Source organism: Oryx dammah, unplaced genomic scaffold, assembly GCF_014754425.2.
Source record: "Oryx dammah isolate SB20612 unplaced genomic scaffold, SCBI_Odam_1.1 HiC_scaffold_25, whole genome shotgun sequence".
NCBI classification, from domain to species: Eukaryota; Metazoa; Chordata; class Mammalia; order Artiodactyla; family Bovidae; genus Oryx; species Oryx dammah.
Window position 1 is genome coordinate 10,878,341 of NW_024070209.1, and position 13,683 is coordinate 10,892,023.

General features: G+C 36.5%; 1 protein-coding gene across 6 annotated transcripts in view; it reads right to left on the minus strand.

Moving 5' to 3' along the window:
* ALMS1 (ALMS1 centrosome and basal body associated protein) overlaps window positions 1–13,683 on the minus strand; it is a 183,995-nt gene that overhangs the window by 64,162 nt on the left and 106,150 nt on the right. For all 6 annotated transcript variants that reach the window (XM_040223844.1, XM_040223841.1, XM_040223843.1 and 3 more), the window contains one exon: window positions 6,890–7,131. In XM_040223844.1, coding sequence (XP_040079778.1) covers window positions 6,890–7,131 — 242 coding nt within the window. The remainder of the gene's footprint in view (window positions 1–6,889; window positions 7,132–13,683) is intronic.

Below are 13,683 nucleotides of genomic sequence, written 5' to 3' on the forward strand. Positions count from 1 at the left end.
AATAATTATTAAGAAAACATTTATTAACTAACTGAATAAATATTAAGTACCCTTCAAGATTCTTGGGATATATTGATGAACTAGCATTCTAGATAGAGATAAACAGTAAACAATTAGCACACTAAATAAGTAAACCATCTAGTATTTTAATAAATTATTAGTGATATAAAAAATTAGAAAATGCTGAGGAAGATAGGAAGTACTGGAGAAACTGCAGCAGCATGCGGTTTAAATAGAGTGGCTTTAGCATCTATTCCAATATATAGCAATCTATTCAAATATATTTCTCTAAGAAACAGTTTACCTTATACTGAACCCAAACCTGATCACTCTTAACCCCTACAACTCAACTTTGGAGGTTCTGCCTCTAGAGTCATAGGAAATAAATCTAATTCTATTATATGTGGCAGATTTTCAAACTAAAAGTTTTCTATTATAAAAGTATAAATTCTCAATACACAAAAGTAAAAAAGACAAAGTTCTACTATCAAAGACAGCTATTATTAACATTTCAATGTATTTCCTACATGTCTTTCCTCTGTATTTGTTTACATAGTTGTGTACAGTATATATAACTTGGACTTCAGCTTTTCCACTTTACATTAATACAATTTTCATTTTATTTCACAGCTTCACATTTAAAAAAAATCATTATACTACAAATTAAGTATATTTAACCATTCTCCTAATGTTAGAAATTAGGGGTAAACTAAATTTTCAATAATTGAGAATTCTGTGAAAAAAGACTTCCTGTTTATACCATACCTATTCTCCCCTGCTGTCCCGTATTACATAGATTTTCTGATTTCAGAGTTAAAAATTACGTCATTTATAAAGTTGTTTTATTATAAACTTCTAAAATTCTTTCTAAAATGTCTGTGACAGTATAATAATTTGATTATTATAGAGGATGAAGGCTTTTTTTGTATACTTTTCTTTCATGATGTGGTAGAAACATTCATTTTATAATAGCATCTTTTTAAAAAATTAATCAGTTAATTAATGGCTGTGCCGGGTCTTTGTTGCTACTTGCAGGCTTTCTCTAGCTGCAGTGAGTGGAGGCTACGTTTCTGTCGAGGTGCATGGGCTCTAGGCACCTGGACTCAGTAGTTGTGGCTCATGGGCTTAGATGCCAGACTGGGGATCAGACCCATGTCCCTGTTCAGTTCAGTTCAGTTCAGTCACTCAGTCATGCCAGACTCTTTGCAACACCATAAACCGCGGCATGCCAGGCCTCCCTGTCCATCACCAACTCCTGGAGTTCACCCAAACCCATGTCCATCGAGTTGGTGATGCCATCCAGCCATCTCATCCCCTGTCGTCCCCTTCTCTTCCTGCCCCCAATCCCTCCCAGCATCAGGGTCTTTTCCAATGAGTCAACTCTTCACATGAGGTGGCCAAAGTACTGGAGTTTCAGCTTCAACATCAGTCCTTCCAATGAACACCTAGGACTGATCTCCTTTAGGATGGACTGGTTGGATCTCCCTGCAGTCCAAGGGACTCTCAAGAGTCTTCTCCAACACCAGTTCAAAAGCATCAATTCTTTGGTGCTCAGCTTTCTTTATAGTCCAACTCTCACATCCATAAATGACTACTGGAAAAACCGTAGCCTTGACTAGATGGATCTTTGTTGACAAAGGAATGTCTCTGCTTTTTAATATACTGTCTAGGTTGGCCATAATTTTCCTTCCAAGGAGTGTCTTTTAATTTCATGGCTGCAATCACCATCTGCTGTGATTTTGGAGCCCAGAAAAATAAAGTCAGCCACTGTCTGTTTGCCATGAAGTGATGGGATTGGATGCCATGATCTTAGTTTTCTGAATGTTGAGCTTTAAGCCAACTTTTTCACTCTCCTCTTTCACTTTCATCAAGAGGCTCATGTCCCCTGTATTAGCAGGTAAACTCCACTATTGGACCACCATGGAAGTCCTCTGTAACAGCGTGCATGTGTGGTCAGTCACACCCAATTCTTTGTAGCCCATCAAGCTCCTATGTCCATGGGATTGTCCAGGCAAGCATACTGGAGTGGGTTGCCACTTCCTTCCCCCAGGATCTTCCTGATCCAGGGACTGAACCCACACCCTCCACTCCCCCCACCACTGCCTGCATTGGAGGCAGATTCTTTACCACTGCAACATCTGGGAAGTCCCCTCTGTAACAGGATCTTAATATTAGGCTGGGTACATACTGTCCATCTGTACATTATATTTCCCAATCTTCCTTGCAGCCATGTATGGACATATGACTAAGTCTGGGCCCATAGTCAAGTGTGAGAATAATGTGTGCAATTTCTAGGCATCTCATTAAAACACTCCATCAGCTACTGCTAAAATTTATCCTCTTCCTTACTCTTCTTTTTCAGAATTTTCTTTGTTATTCTCCATGATAAAATTTAAGATCAATTAAACAAGTACAAAATAACAATTTTGCTAGAATTTGAGTAGAAAGCAACCCACTCCAGTATTCCTGCCTAGAGAATCCCAGGGACGGCAGAGCCTGGTGGGCTGCCATCTATGGGGTTGCACAGAGTCGGACACGACTGAAGCAACTTAGCAGCAGCAGCAGCAGCAGCAGTATGTTAAGAGTATAAATTCATTTGGGAATAAATGACATCTTTACAATATTCAGTTTTACTATTCAGAAGTATTTCATCCCTTCTTTTAGTCTACTGGTCTTTTCTATCCCTACACAGTGAAAGTGAACGTGAAAGTGAAAGTCGCTCAGTCATGTCCGACTCTTTCGACTCCATGGACTATACAGAATAGTCCATGAAATAGAATCCATGGAATTCTCCAGGCCAGAATCCTGGAGTGGGTAGCCTTCCTCTTCTTCAGGAGATCTTCCCAAACCAGGGATCAAACCCAGGTCCCCGGCATTGCAGGCAAATTCTTTACCAACTGACCCACAAGGGAAGCCCAAGAATACTGGAGTGGGTAGCCAATCCCTTCTCCAGCAGATATTCCTGACCCAGGAATCAACCCGGGGTCTCCTGCATTGCAGGTGGATTGTTTACCATTTGAACTATCCGGGAAGCCCCATCCCTACACAAAGGTTGTATAAAATTCTTGTTCAGGTTACTTCTGAATATATTATGGGGTTGTATCACATCTTGATGAAAGTGAAAAAGTTGGCTTAAAGCTCAACATTCAGAAAACTAAGATCATGGCATCTGGTCCCATCACTTCATGGGAAATAGATGGGGAAACAGTGGAAACAGTGTCAGACTTTATTTTTGGGGGCTCCAAAATCACTGCAGATGGTGACTACAGCCATGAAATTAAAAGACGCTTACTCCTTGGAAGAAAACTTATGACCAAGCTAGATAGCATATTCAAAAGCAGAGACATTACTTTGCCGACTAAGGTCCATCTAGCCAAGGCTATGGTTTTTCCTGTGGTCATGTATGGATGTGAGAGTTGGACTGTGAAAAAGGCTGAGCGCCAAAGAATTGATGCTTTTGAACTGTGGTGTTGGAGAAGACTCTTGAGAGGCTCTCTGACGGCAAGGAGATCCAACCAGTCCATTCTGAAGGAGATCAGCCCTGGGATTTCTTTGGAAGGAATGATGCTAAAGCTGAAACTCCAGTACTTTGGCCACCTCATGTGAAGAGCTGACTAATTGGAAAAGACTCTGATGCTGGGAGGGATTGCGGGCAGGAGGAGAAGGGGACGACAGAGGATGAGATGGCTGGATGGCATCACTGACTCGATGGACGTGAGTCCGAGTGAACTCTGGGAGTTGGTGATGGACAGGGAGGCCTGGCGTGCTGCAATTCATGGGGTCGCAAAGAGTCGGACATGACTGAGCGACTGAACTGAACTGATCACATATCTGAACAGAATTTTGTAGACAGCTATCACCTCTGATCAAACAGACCAGCTTCTTCAGTTTATCCTTACAGACCATGATTCTCCCTTGTATCCTGTCATCACCTCTAGATGGACTCCTAGTTACACATGTCTAGTTTATAAAAATCACTTGATCTTAGCCAAAAGGCCAAGAAGTGATACTCGAGACAGAGTCTGATAGCCCCAGGAATGAGAACTCCCTCACTCTGGACACTATAATTTTTATATTACTTGGAATCACCACTCCATCATTCTGATGATTTGATATGAAATCCATATTACTAGTACCCTGCTTCCAACCAAGGAACTGACTTCAGAGTGAAGGAATGAGACAAGAGGCTGATGCCTAAAGGAATTCACTGTTCTCATCACAAGTCTGATCACCCACAACTATGGTAAACTAAAAAAAAAAAAAGAAAAAAAAAGTGAGTGAACAGTTCACTGAAAACCACTGTGGCACTAGCTGGTGGGTATCGTTTTCTGAGGCTGGAATGCTAGCTTGCAGAATATGGCATATGCTCAGAACCATACGTGGTTCTGACACTTCTGTCCCACAGACAGAATGCATGTATTCAGGAAAAAAGGTAGAAGCCTTTAAAATCTTTCCTTTCCATCTCTGTGACTGTGCTTTGTTAGATGGAAGATATCAGAAATAAGGGAGAGGCAATTCTATCAAGAGACAGAAGCCATCTAGTCATTTTACATTCTTTATGTCACTGAAATAGTGACATAAGCAGGCAACAGGGGGTGACAATGTTGACTGAACTATTACTGACCTTAACTATCAAGGAGAAATAAGGTTACCTTAAAAAAAAGACAGTCAATAGGAGTCTGGCTAATAACAAGGGGACCACTTTACCAAGCCCGATCATAGAAATTAACAAAAAATTATTTTAAACTTATATCTTAAAATTATTTTTAACTTTAAAAATTATTTAAACTAGTAAAGTTTTTAGCCTACTTAAGAATACTTGTACCACTGCAACAAGAAAAACCCGGCTAATGAGAACCTGGCTGAATTCAAGGGGAAAAAAAGAGATGTATAGAGGATGGAAGAATTTAAATGATAGAAAAAATGGGCTATAGGCTTCAGTTCTATTTGGACACACTGTAGTCATCATTGTTAGAATATTGATTTATTAGTTTTCTTCTTCTGTCAGTGTATGTACATTTAGTTCAAAGTTTGCAGAAAATGGACAATAACATTTGGGCAGAATTACCTAGAGCAAGGATGGATATCATGTGAAGATGGAGAATTCTGAGAGAGATAGGTGAGTTTTTGAATTGTCAACAAGTTTATAAGTATGGATGTAGAAGTCTTAAAGTGTGAACTGCCTTTCTATGGGGGAAGAAGCCACTGTACAGCAAATAATAATTGTTCTTGGAAGAGAAAAAAAGGACTGGAAGAAGAAAGTTCAACTGTAAAATTTACTTCTTCAAAAAACTTGAAAATGGAATTAAATGTACACATACAGCATATTGCCCGTAATTTAGTTCAGAGCAGGGACACCCAATCATAAATTTAACTTATTATTCTGTACATTTTAAAATATTTTTGAAAATTTTACTTTTAAATTCACAGAGTTCATCTTTTATTGGTAAACCAAACAATATTTACCTTTTAAAGTAGTCTTTTCTCCCAAGTACCTGTATGTAAAGGTAAAACTATATAAACTGTGGCCTCTATATAGACTGATCCATTTGATGTCAGAAGAGGTATAAAATACACTTTCATAGTTGGATATCCTCTCCTGTGCTTCTGCCACCAACATGACAACACAGCTAAGAGTAGCCTGGCTTTCAGAACCAGGCATGTAGAACAGACCCAAATCATTTTTGCATCCTGATGCCAAACTTCAACTGACTAGCAAGCCCATGAGTGAGAAAAGCAAATGTTTGCTATAAACCTCTGAGATTTTCGAGGTTCTTACATGGTATAACGGTGGCAATAGGTAACTGACACATTAAAGATTTATTAGACTATACATTTTTGGGGTATATTGAAAATATATGAAAAATCTAACTATCTCAACATATAAATGTATTTATTCAAATTAAATTCAGTGCAATTTAAATTCAGAACAAAGCAATTTTTTTAATACATTTAAAGTATATCCCATCTTTATCTACCGACCCATAAACTTTTTGCACAAGTAGGAAAACTTAAAATTTATTTTGAATAGATTTGTACAAGTTACTGGATAGTTTAAAATTAGTAATTTAAAGCTTCCACTTTTATTTAGAGGAAGAATAGGAAGTTAATTTTCCAGTTACTGGTCTGAAAAAGAAAATAGCTTGCTATAATTTTGAATGTTACATAGTATAAGCACTATCAAAATATTACTGTCAAGATAGCATACAAACACCCTGAATGTAGACCCTATGGTAGAGATTGCTAGCTGTTCACCAAATGTCATTTCTTCTTCATCCTGGAAAGTACACTTAAACTGACCCTAGTCAGTGGAAAGTGATCTGGGCCTCCTCGAGGCTCGGCCCATAAGAGCCTGCCACATGTGCACCTCCACGTCTTCCTTCCCTTGCAGTTGACTATGATGGTGAATCCACCGTTCCATGTTTTAAAGACAGCAGAGTCATAGCCAACCTGGGTCCCTGGTCAATGTTTCACGAGCAAGAAACAGACTGGTATTGTGTTTGCAAAATCTGTTTAACATATTATATGAAATGATAGTTTAGAAAAAAAAAAAAGCCAAAGCATTCACCTGCCTCTCTTAAACTGAACCTCTACAGTTATTTCAGCTTTCATGAACTACTTGCACTCTTATGACAAGTATTATGAGATGAAAATATGTCAACCACAAGTAGCATGCGTTTCACATAGGTTGTTAACTCCAATGGAATAGAAATTAAAACATAATAAACTATATTCTCCTTATAGCTATGAAAAACAAATGATATAATCATGTACAGCCTAATGATTAAAATTAAAATCAGGTTTTTAACTAAAAGGACTCAATCAAGAAATTTCTTAATTACACATGAAAGTTGGTAATAGGACCTAAAATGCAATCATATTCTCTTACCATCTGTACCATGAGGAACAGTAATCTGTTGAACTGAAGATGATGAAGCAAACTTGACAGGAACATTGCCCAACTTCTGTGTATTGAGCTCTGGAATTTCACGTCCATGATCTTCAGCATTAACAAAAATTTCAGATGAAAACGTGGCTTTACCTGGACTTTCTGTTGTAATCTGAGTGACTGCGTCAGATGATAATTTTCCAGAGAAGGGAGAAAACAGGGTCTTAATCTCCTCTGGTGATCTGAAAAAAAAAGAGAAAGGGCATAGCAGGTCATATTCTTGGCTTATCACAAATTGTTATTTCTTTCCAAACATCACTTCAATATTTTGTGGAGACATATCAGACTCCAATGGTGAAGTTACTTCTGGAGTACACTTTGCTTTTTTAGACGCTTATTACAATGTGATCACATTTATTTTAAAATTGACTTTTATTTTCAATTCACAATGCTATTTAATAAGGACAAGGTCCTTTTCAGTTGAAGTGAAAATATATCCATTCAAAAATAAAATTACTGGAAGTACACTATAAATTAGGGGATTATGCTAAACACATAGAGTGTACAAAAAAAAAAATAAAACCTTTCCTCAAAAAATTTATATGTCAGTGGGGAAACTAGAGGTTTTTAAGGTTGCAATTATGTATAAAGATTATAAAGAATACATATTAAGACATAATGGAGTAAATAAATGACTGTATAAACAACTAAATAATAGGAGGGAGAAGACAAATCATGCTAATAGAAAAACCCCATATGTAGGTAAGCCCCTCTTGCCATTAAGCTCCTCCACAAGGAGGTGAAGCTTAATCTTCTCCTTAAGTCCAGTCCTGAGTTCACTGAGTTCCAAAGAAGAGAGCAAAAACGGGAGAAAAAGTAACCTCGCAGTGGAGAGACCTGGCAAACACCACGGTATCCAAGTGATGACGGTCCGCATCAGCAGCGATACCAGGGGGACATTACATATTCTCTGCTGATGTGGCGAGCATTCACCTATGGAATTCTTGCCAAATCCCAGAACTCCAGTCTAATCATGAGAAAAGCACCAGCCAAATTCAGATTGAGAAAAACGCCACAAAATGCCAGACCAATATTCCTCAAGACCGTCAAAATCGTGAAAAACATGGAAGGAATGAGGAACTGTGATAGACCCGAGAGGACTAAGGAGACATGACGACTAACTAAATACAGTGAGATACACTGGATAGGGTCCAGTATATCGGGAACAGGGAAAGGTCGCCAATGGGAACACTAGTGAGATCTAGAGAGTCTGAAGTTTAGTTAATAGTAATATATAAATGTTGGCTTTTTAATTTTTAAAAATATACTATGGTAAAGAGGTTAACTAACAGTAGGAAAAACTGGGAGAGGAGTTAACTGTGTTATGTTTGTATCTTTTCTCCAGATTTTAAATTATTTGTTGACTAGTCTAAAAAAAAATAAAATAAAATAAATTATTTGAAAATAAAAAATATTTATTTTTTAAAAATGTAGTAAGATTGGATTTTCCTGGTGGGCCAGTGGTTAAGAATCCTCCTGCCACTTCAGGGGACATGTGTTCAATCCTTGAACTGGGAAGATTCCGCAAAGAGTGGGGTGACTGGGCCCATGCCACAACTGTTGAGCCATACTGTACTCTAGAGCCTGCAAGCCACAACTAGTGAGCCCACAAAAGAAGCCACTACAATGACAAGCCCAAGCACCGAATGAGAGAAAGGCCCCACACAGAAACAAAGACCCAGCACAGCCAAAAAAAGAAACAAGGAGTAATACTGTATTATATCATATTGATGTAACAGCTAAATCACAAAACCAGAGGAGCTTTTAAATCTCCATCCTTTGTCTACTAGTCACTAATTAAAAGGACATCTTATGTATATAGAAGCAAAAATCCTAAAATGTTAAATGTACAGTGAGTGAGTGAATGTCTGTGTGCGTGTGAATGAATTCCTACCAAGCTGGTTTACTCCAGAAGTGCAAGGTAAGTTAACATTCAAATATCAACCAACATCAAAAGAAGAAAATTTGCATGATCGTATCAATATAGTCAGATAAAACATTTGATTAAATTCAATAATTACGTATGATTAAAAACTTGTAGCAAACGGAAACTACAAAAAACTTTAGAGCCACGATCCTATTTATAGTGAAATGTGAAGAATGTCCACTGTAGGAACAAAATAAGGATGCCAACTCTTACCTTCTCTATTCAGTATGTTAGTAAAAGTCTTTTTTTTTTTTTTTTTTTTAGTAAAAGTCTTAAATGGCATTAGCAGTAAGGCAGGAAAAAGAAATTAGACATATACGGATAAGAAAGGAAATAATACTGTCACTTTTCATATTTGATATAATTAGGGATACAGAAAATCTAAAACAATCTATAGATAACTTATAAAATATGTTAACTTTTCAGAAGAGTTACCAGATAAGAGAACAAACTTTTAAGAATTCCCCTATATTCTTTGGTATCTGAAAAGTTATACAATTAAAAACCAAAAGAAATGCAATATACATTATCATCAAAACATCAAATACCTAAGTATAAAAAAGATATAAGAACACTAAACAGAAAACTATTGATACATCACAGAGAGAAATTAAAGGTGGTCTGAATAGGATTTCCACTTCCAGTTATGACATACAGGTACACCACATTCTACTGCACTTAACTTTATAGCACCTTGCAGATAGAGCATTTTTTTTAAACAAATTGAATTTTAGTTAGTAGTAATAGTAATATATAGTTAACAATAATATAAAAATGTTGGCTTTTTAATTTTTAGAAATATACTACGGTAAAGAGGTTAACAATAGGAAAAGCTGTGGCAACCTTGTGTCAAGTAAGTCTACTGGTGCCATTTTCCCAACAACATTTGCTTACTTTCTGGCTCTATGTCACAATTTGGTAATTCTCACAATATTTCAGACATTTTCATTATTATACTTGCTACATGATCCATGATCAGTGATCTTTGATGTTACTATTGCAAAAAGATTACACCTTTCTGAAGGTTCAGATGATGGTTAGCATTTTTAAGGTCTACTTGTAATTAACATATGTACATTATTTATACATAATGCTATTGTACACTTAGTAGACTACAGTATAAACACTTTTACATGCACTGGGAAATGAAAAAATTCACGTGACTTGCTTTACTAATATATTCTCTTTATTGTAATGGTCTGCGACCAAACCCTTATCTCTATAATATGTCTGCACTAGGTGGCCACAGAAAATCACTCCTATTGCAACAAGTAAACAAAATTGAATAAATTATATAAACATTATAGTTTAAAAATATCACAGAGCTACAGAAGCAACCAAGAAACAGTATCAACTAATATGCTAGAAAGGGACATTTAGAGATTTAAGGCAGGGGGATTTGGTGTAGGAAGACCTACTCTTCTGGAAAGAGAAATTACCAGAGCTTTTGCTGAACTCATTTGCTGGCACAATGGAGTGAAATCTAGCAGAAAACAAAGTCAAGCTGATGGGGGATTGAGTCAAGAAAGCTGAGTGAAATTTCCTGCACAGTCATAGAACTAATGAAACAGAAATCCCACTAGATAAATGGGATTTGTGACAAATATTAGGCCTCTTCCACAAGACATTTGCCAGTTTTTGAACCGACATAAGACAGGAAGCTAAATAACTAATGCTTGAGAAAGAAATTTCAAGTGACAAATCCAAGACCAGGAGATGACTGTGGCTCAGATCATGAGCTCCTTTTGCAAAATTCAGACTTAAACAGAAGTAGGGAAAACCATTAGGCCATTCATGTATAATCTAAATCAAATCCCTTATGTACAGGGATCCCTTCCCTTTCCTTCCCACAGTGGAAGTGATTCAGGGATTAGATCTGATAAACAGAATGCCTGAAGAACTATAGTGGAGGTTCGTAACATTGCATGTAGGTAGCGACCAAAACCATCCCCAAGAAAAGAAACGCAATAAGGCAAAATGGTTGTCTGAGGAGGCCTTACAAATAGCTGAGAAAAGAAGAGGAGCAAAGGAGAAAGGGAAAGATATACCCATCTGAATGCAGAGTTTCAAAGAATGGCAAGGAGAGATAAGAAATTCTTCTTCAGTGAACAATGCAAAGAAATAGAGGGAAAAAACAGGATGGGAAAGACTAGAGACCTCCTTCAAGAAAATGAGAGATACCAAAGGAACATTTCATGCAAAGATGGGCACAATAAAGGACAGACACAGTATGGACCTAACAGAAGTGAAAGATGTTAAGAAGAGTTGGCAAGAATACACAGAACTGTAAAAAAAAAAAGGTCTTAATGACCTGGATAACCACGATGGTGTGGTCATTCACCTACAACCAGACATCCTGCAGTTTGAAGTCAACTGGGCCTTAGGAAGTATTACTATGAACAAAGTTAGTGGAGGTGATGGAATTCCAGGTAAACTATTTCAAATCCAGAAAGATGATATTGTTAAAGTATTACACTCAATATGCCACCAAATTTGGAAAGCTCAGCCTAAATTATCCCTAAGTAAAGAGGCTTTGGCCCAATAAGTAAGAAATTAAAATTAAAATTAATTGGTTGGCATCGACAAACTGGATTAACAGCATTTGTATATACAAGCAACAAATAACTAGAAAATACAAAATCTAAAATACCATATACAAAATTATCATAAAACATAAAATGCTGAGGAATAAATTTAATGAAAAATATGAAAGCCTACACAATGAAAATTACATCTTCCTGAGAGATATCAAGCCAGTGGTGGGGAGGGAGGAAGGGGAGAACATGTTCATGCTTGGGGGGGACTCCAGTATTACCAAGATGTCAATCATTCTCAAAATGACTATAGATTCAATGCAATATTGAACAAAATCCCAGGAGGATTTTTGAAGAAACTGAGAAGACTATTATAAAATTTATATGGAACTGCACAGAACCTAAAATAGAAAAAAATAATGTTGAAAATAAAATAAACTTAGAGGCCATAATCTGATTTCAAGAATATAAAGCTACAATAACAAAAACATCATGATACGGCTGCAAGGATAGATAAATAGTTCAAAGGAACAGAGCAGAAACTTAAAAATAAACCCCCATATAAAAGGTCAATTGATTTTTGACAGAGGTGCCAACTACTTCAATAAGGAAATAAATAATTATTTCAATGATGGTGCTGGAATATCCAGTAAAAGAAAATGGTCCTGAATTATGTAAACTATAGTATGTACAGAAATTAATTTGATACAGATGAAAGACATAAAAAAATAAAGCTAAAACTATTTTCACTTCCAGAAGAAAATATAGGAGAAAATTTCATAACACTAGCTTAGGCATCATTCTTAGACAAGACACAAAAAAGTACCAACCATAAAAGAAAAACTGAGTGTCCATCAACAGATGAATGGATAAAGAAGATACTGTATATACATTTATATATACAATAAAATACTCAGCCATAAAAAAAAGAATGAAATTTTGCCACTTTCAACAACTTGGATGGACTGGAGGCTATGATATTAAGTGAAATAAGAGACTGAGAGAAAAAATGTCATATGATATCAATTATATGTGGAATATAAAAAATACAACAAACTAGTGATTATAACAAAAAAAGAAACAGACTGATACAGAAAACAGTCTAGAAGTTACCAGTGGGGAGGGGAAGGGCAATATAGGAGTAGAGGGTAAAGTGGTACAAACCATTATGCATAAAATAAGCCACAAGGATATAAGGTACAACACAAGGAATATGGTTAATATTTTATAATAACTGTAATAAATGAAGTATTACCTTTAAAATGGTGAATCACTACACTGTACACTTGTAACTTATACAGGATAGAAAAAGAAAAATTAACAAACTTGATTTCATAAAACTTTTTCTTCATGAAGCCACCAGGAAGAAAATGAAAATCAAACCTCATTCTGTGAGAAAATATTTGCAATACACGGAGGATCTGTTATCTTAAATATATTAAAAATTCTTAAAATCATGACATAATCCAATGGATAAGAGTGAAGATACTTCATAAAGATATAAAAATGGCCAAGAAGCACAGAAACAATACTCAACATCATGTGTCATCAGGGAAAAACAAATTAAAAGCACAATAACGTATCATTTCACATCCACATTTAGAATGGCCAAAATAAAAAATAACTGGAAATACCAAGTGTGGGCAATGGAATTTGCATATGCTGTTACTGAGAACAAAAAATGATAGTCAGTTCCAGTTTTGGATAATCAATCATAACCCATTCTGTCTCTTCTACTAAGTGAAGCTATAAAACTGAGACAGACTACATGGAGCAGTTATTAGAAGACTTTTGAGAAATAACAGGAGCTGGCAATTTGATTTACTGGTACATCTGAAGTACCAGTAAAACAGAGGAGAGTTTATCACCGTTCCCTTTGGTATCCAATGACCTGAACTCAATAGAGTCTGACACTTAGAAGTGGACATTAGTACAGACAGAAAGACCTCCAGAAGAAGCTTTCTATTCGGGCATGAGAAGTGGAACTGGAAATAGTGTGAAAATCCCCTTTTCTTTTCTCTCTTTCTAGTAATCTCAAGCACTCAAGTGACTACATGGTGGCAGCAATACCAGCAGTAACAAGGAGTTTAAAATTCTGACACAGGGAAACCCTCCTCTTCCGCTAGAGGAGGTTTGGTCTCAAGAGGGTTAAGGCAAATCTGTGATTTTTTTTTTCTGTACTGAACCACTTGGTGCTGACACAGTCACAGGAAGCACACAAAAAACACACAAAAGAAAGGGCTAAGTTAAGCCCTGCTTTCTGTTCCGAGGAC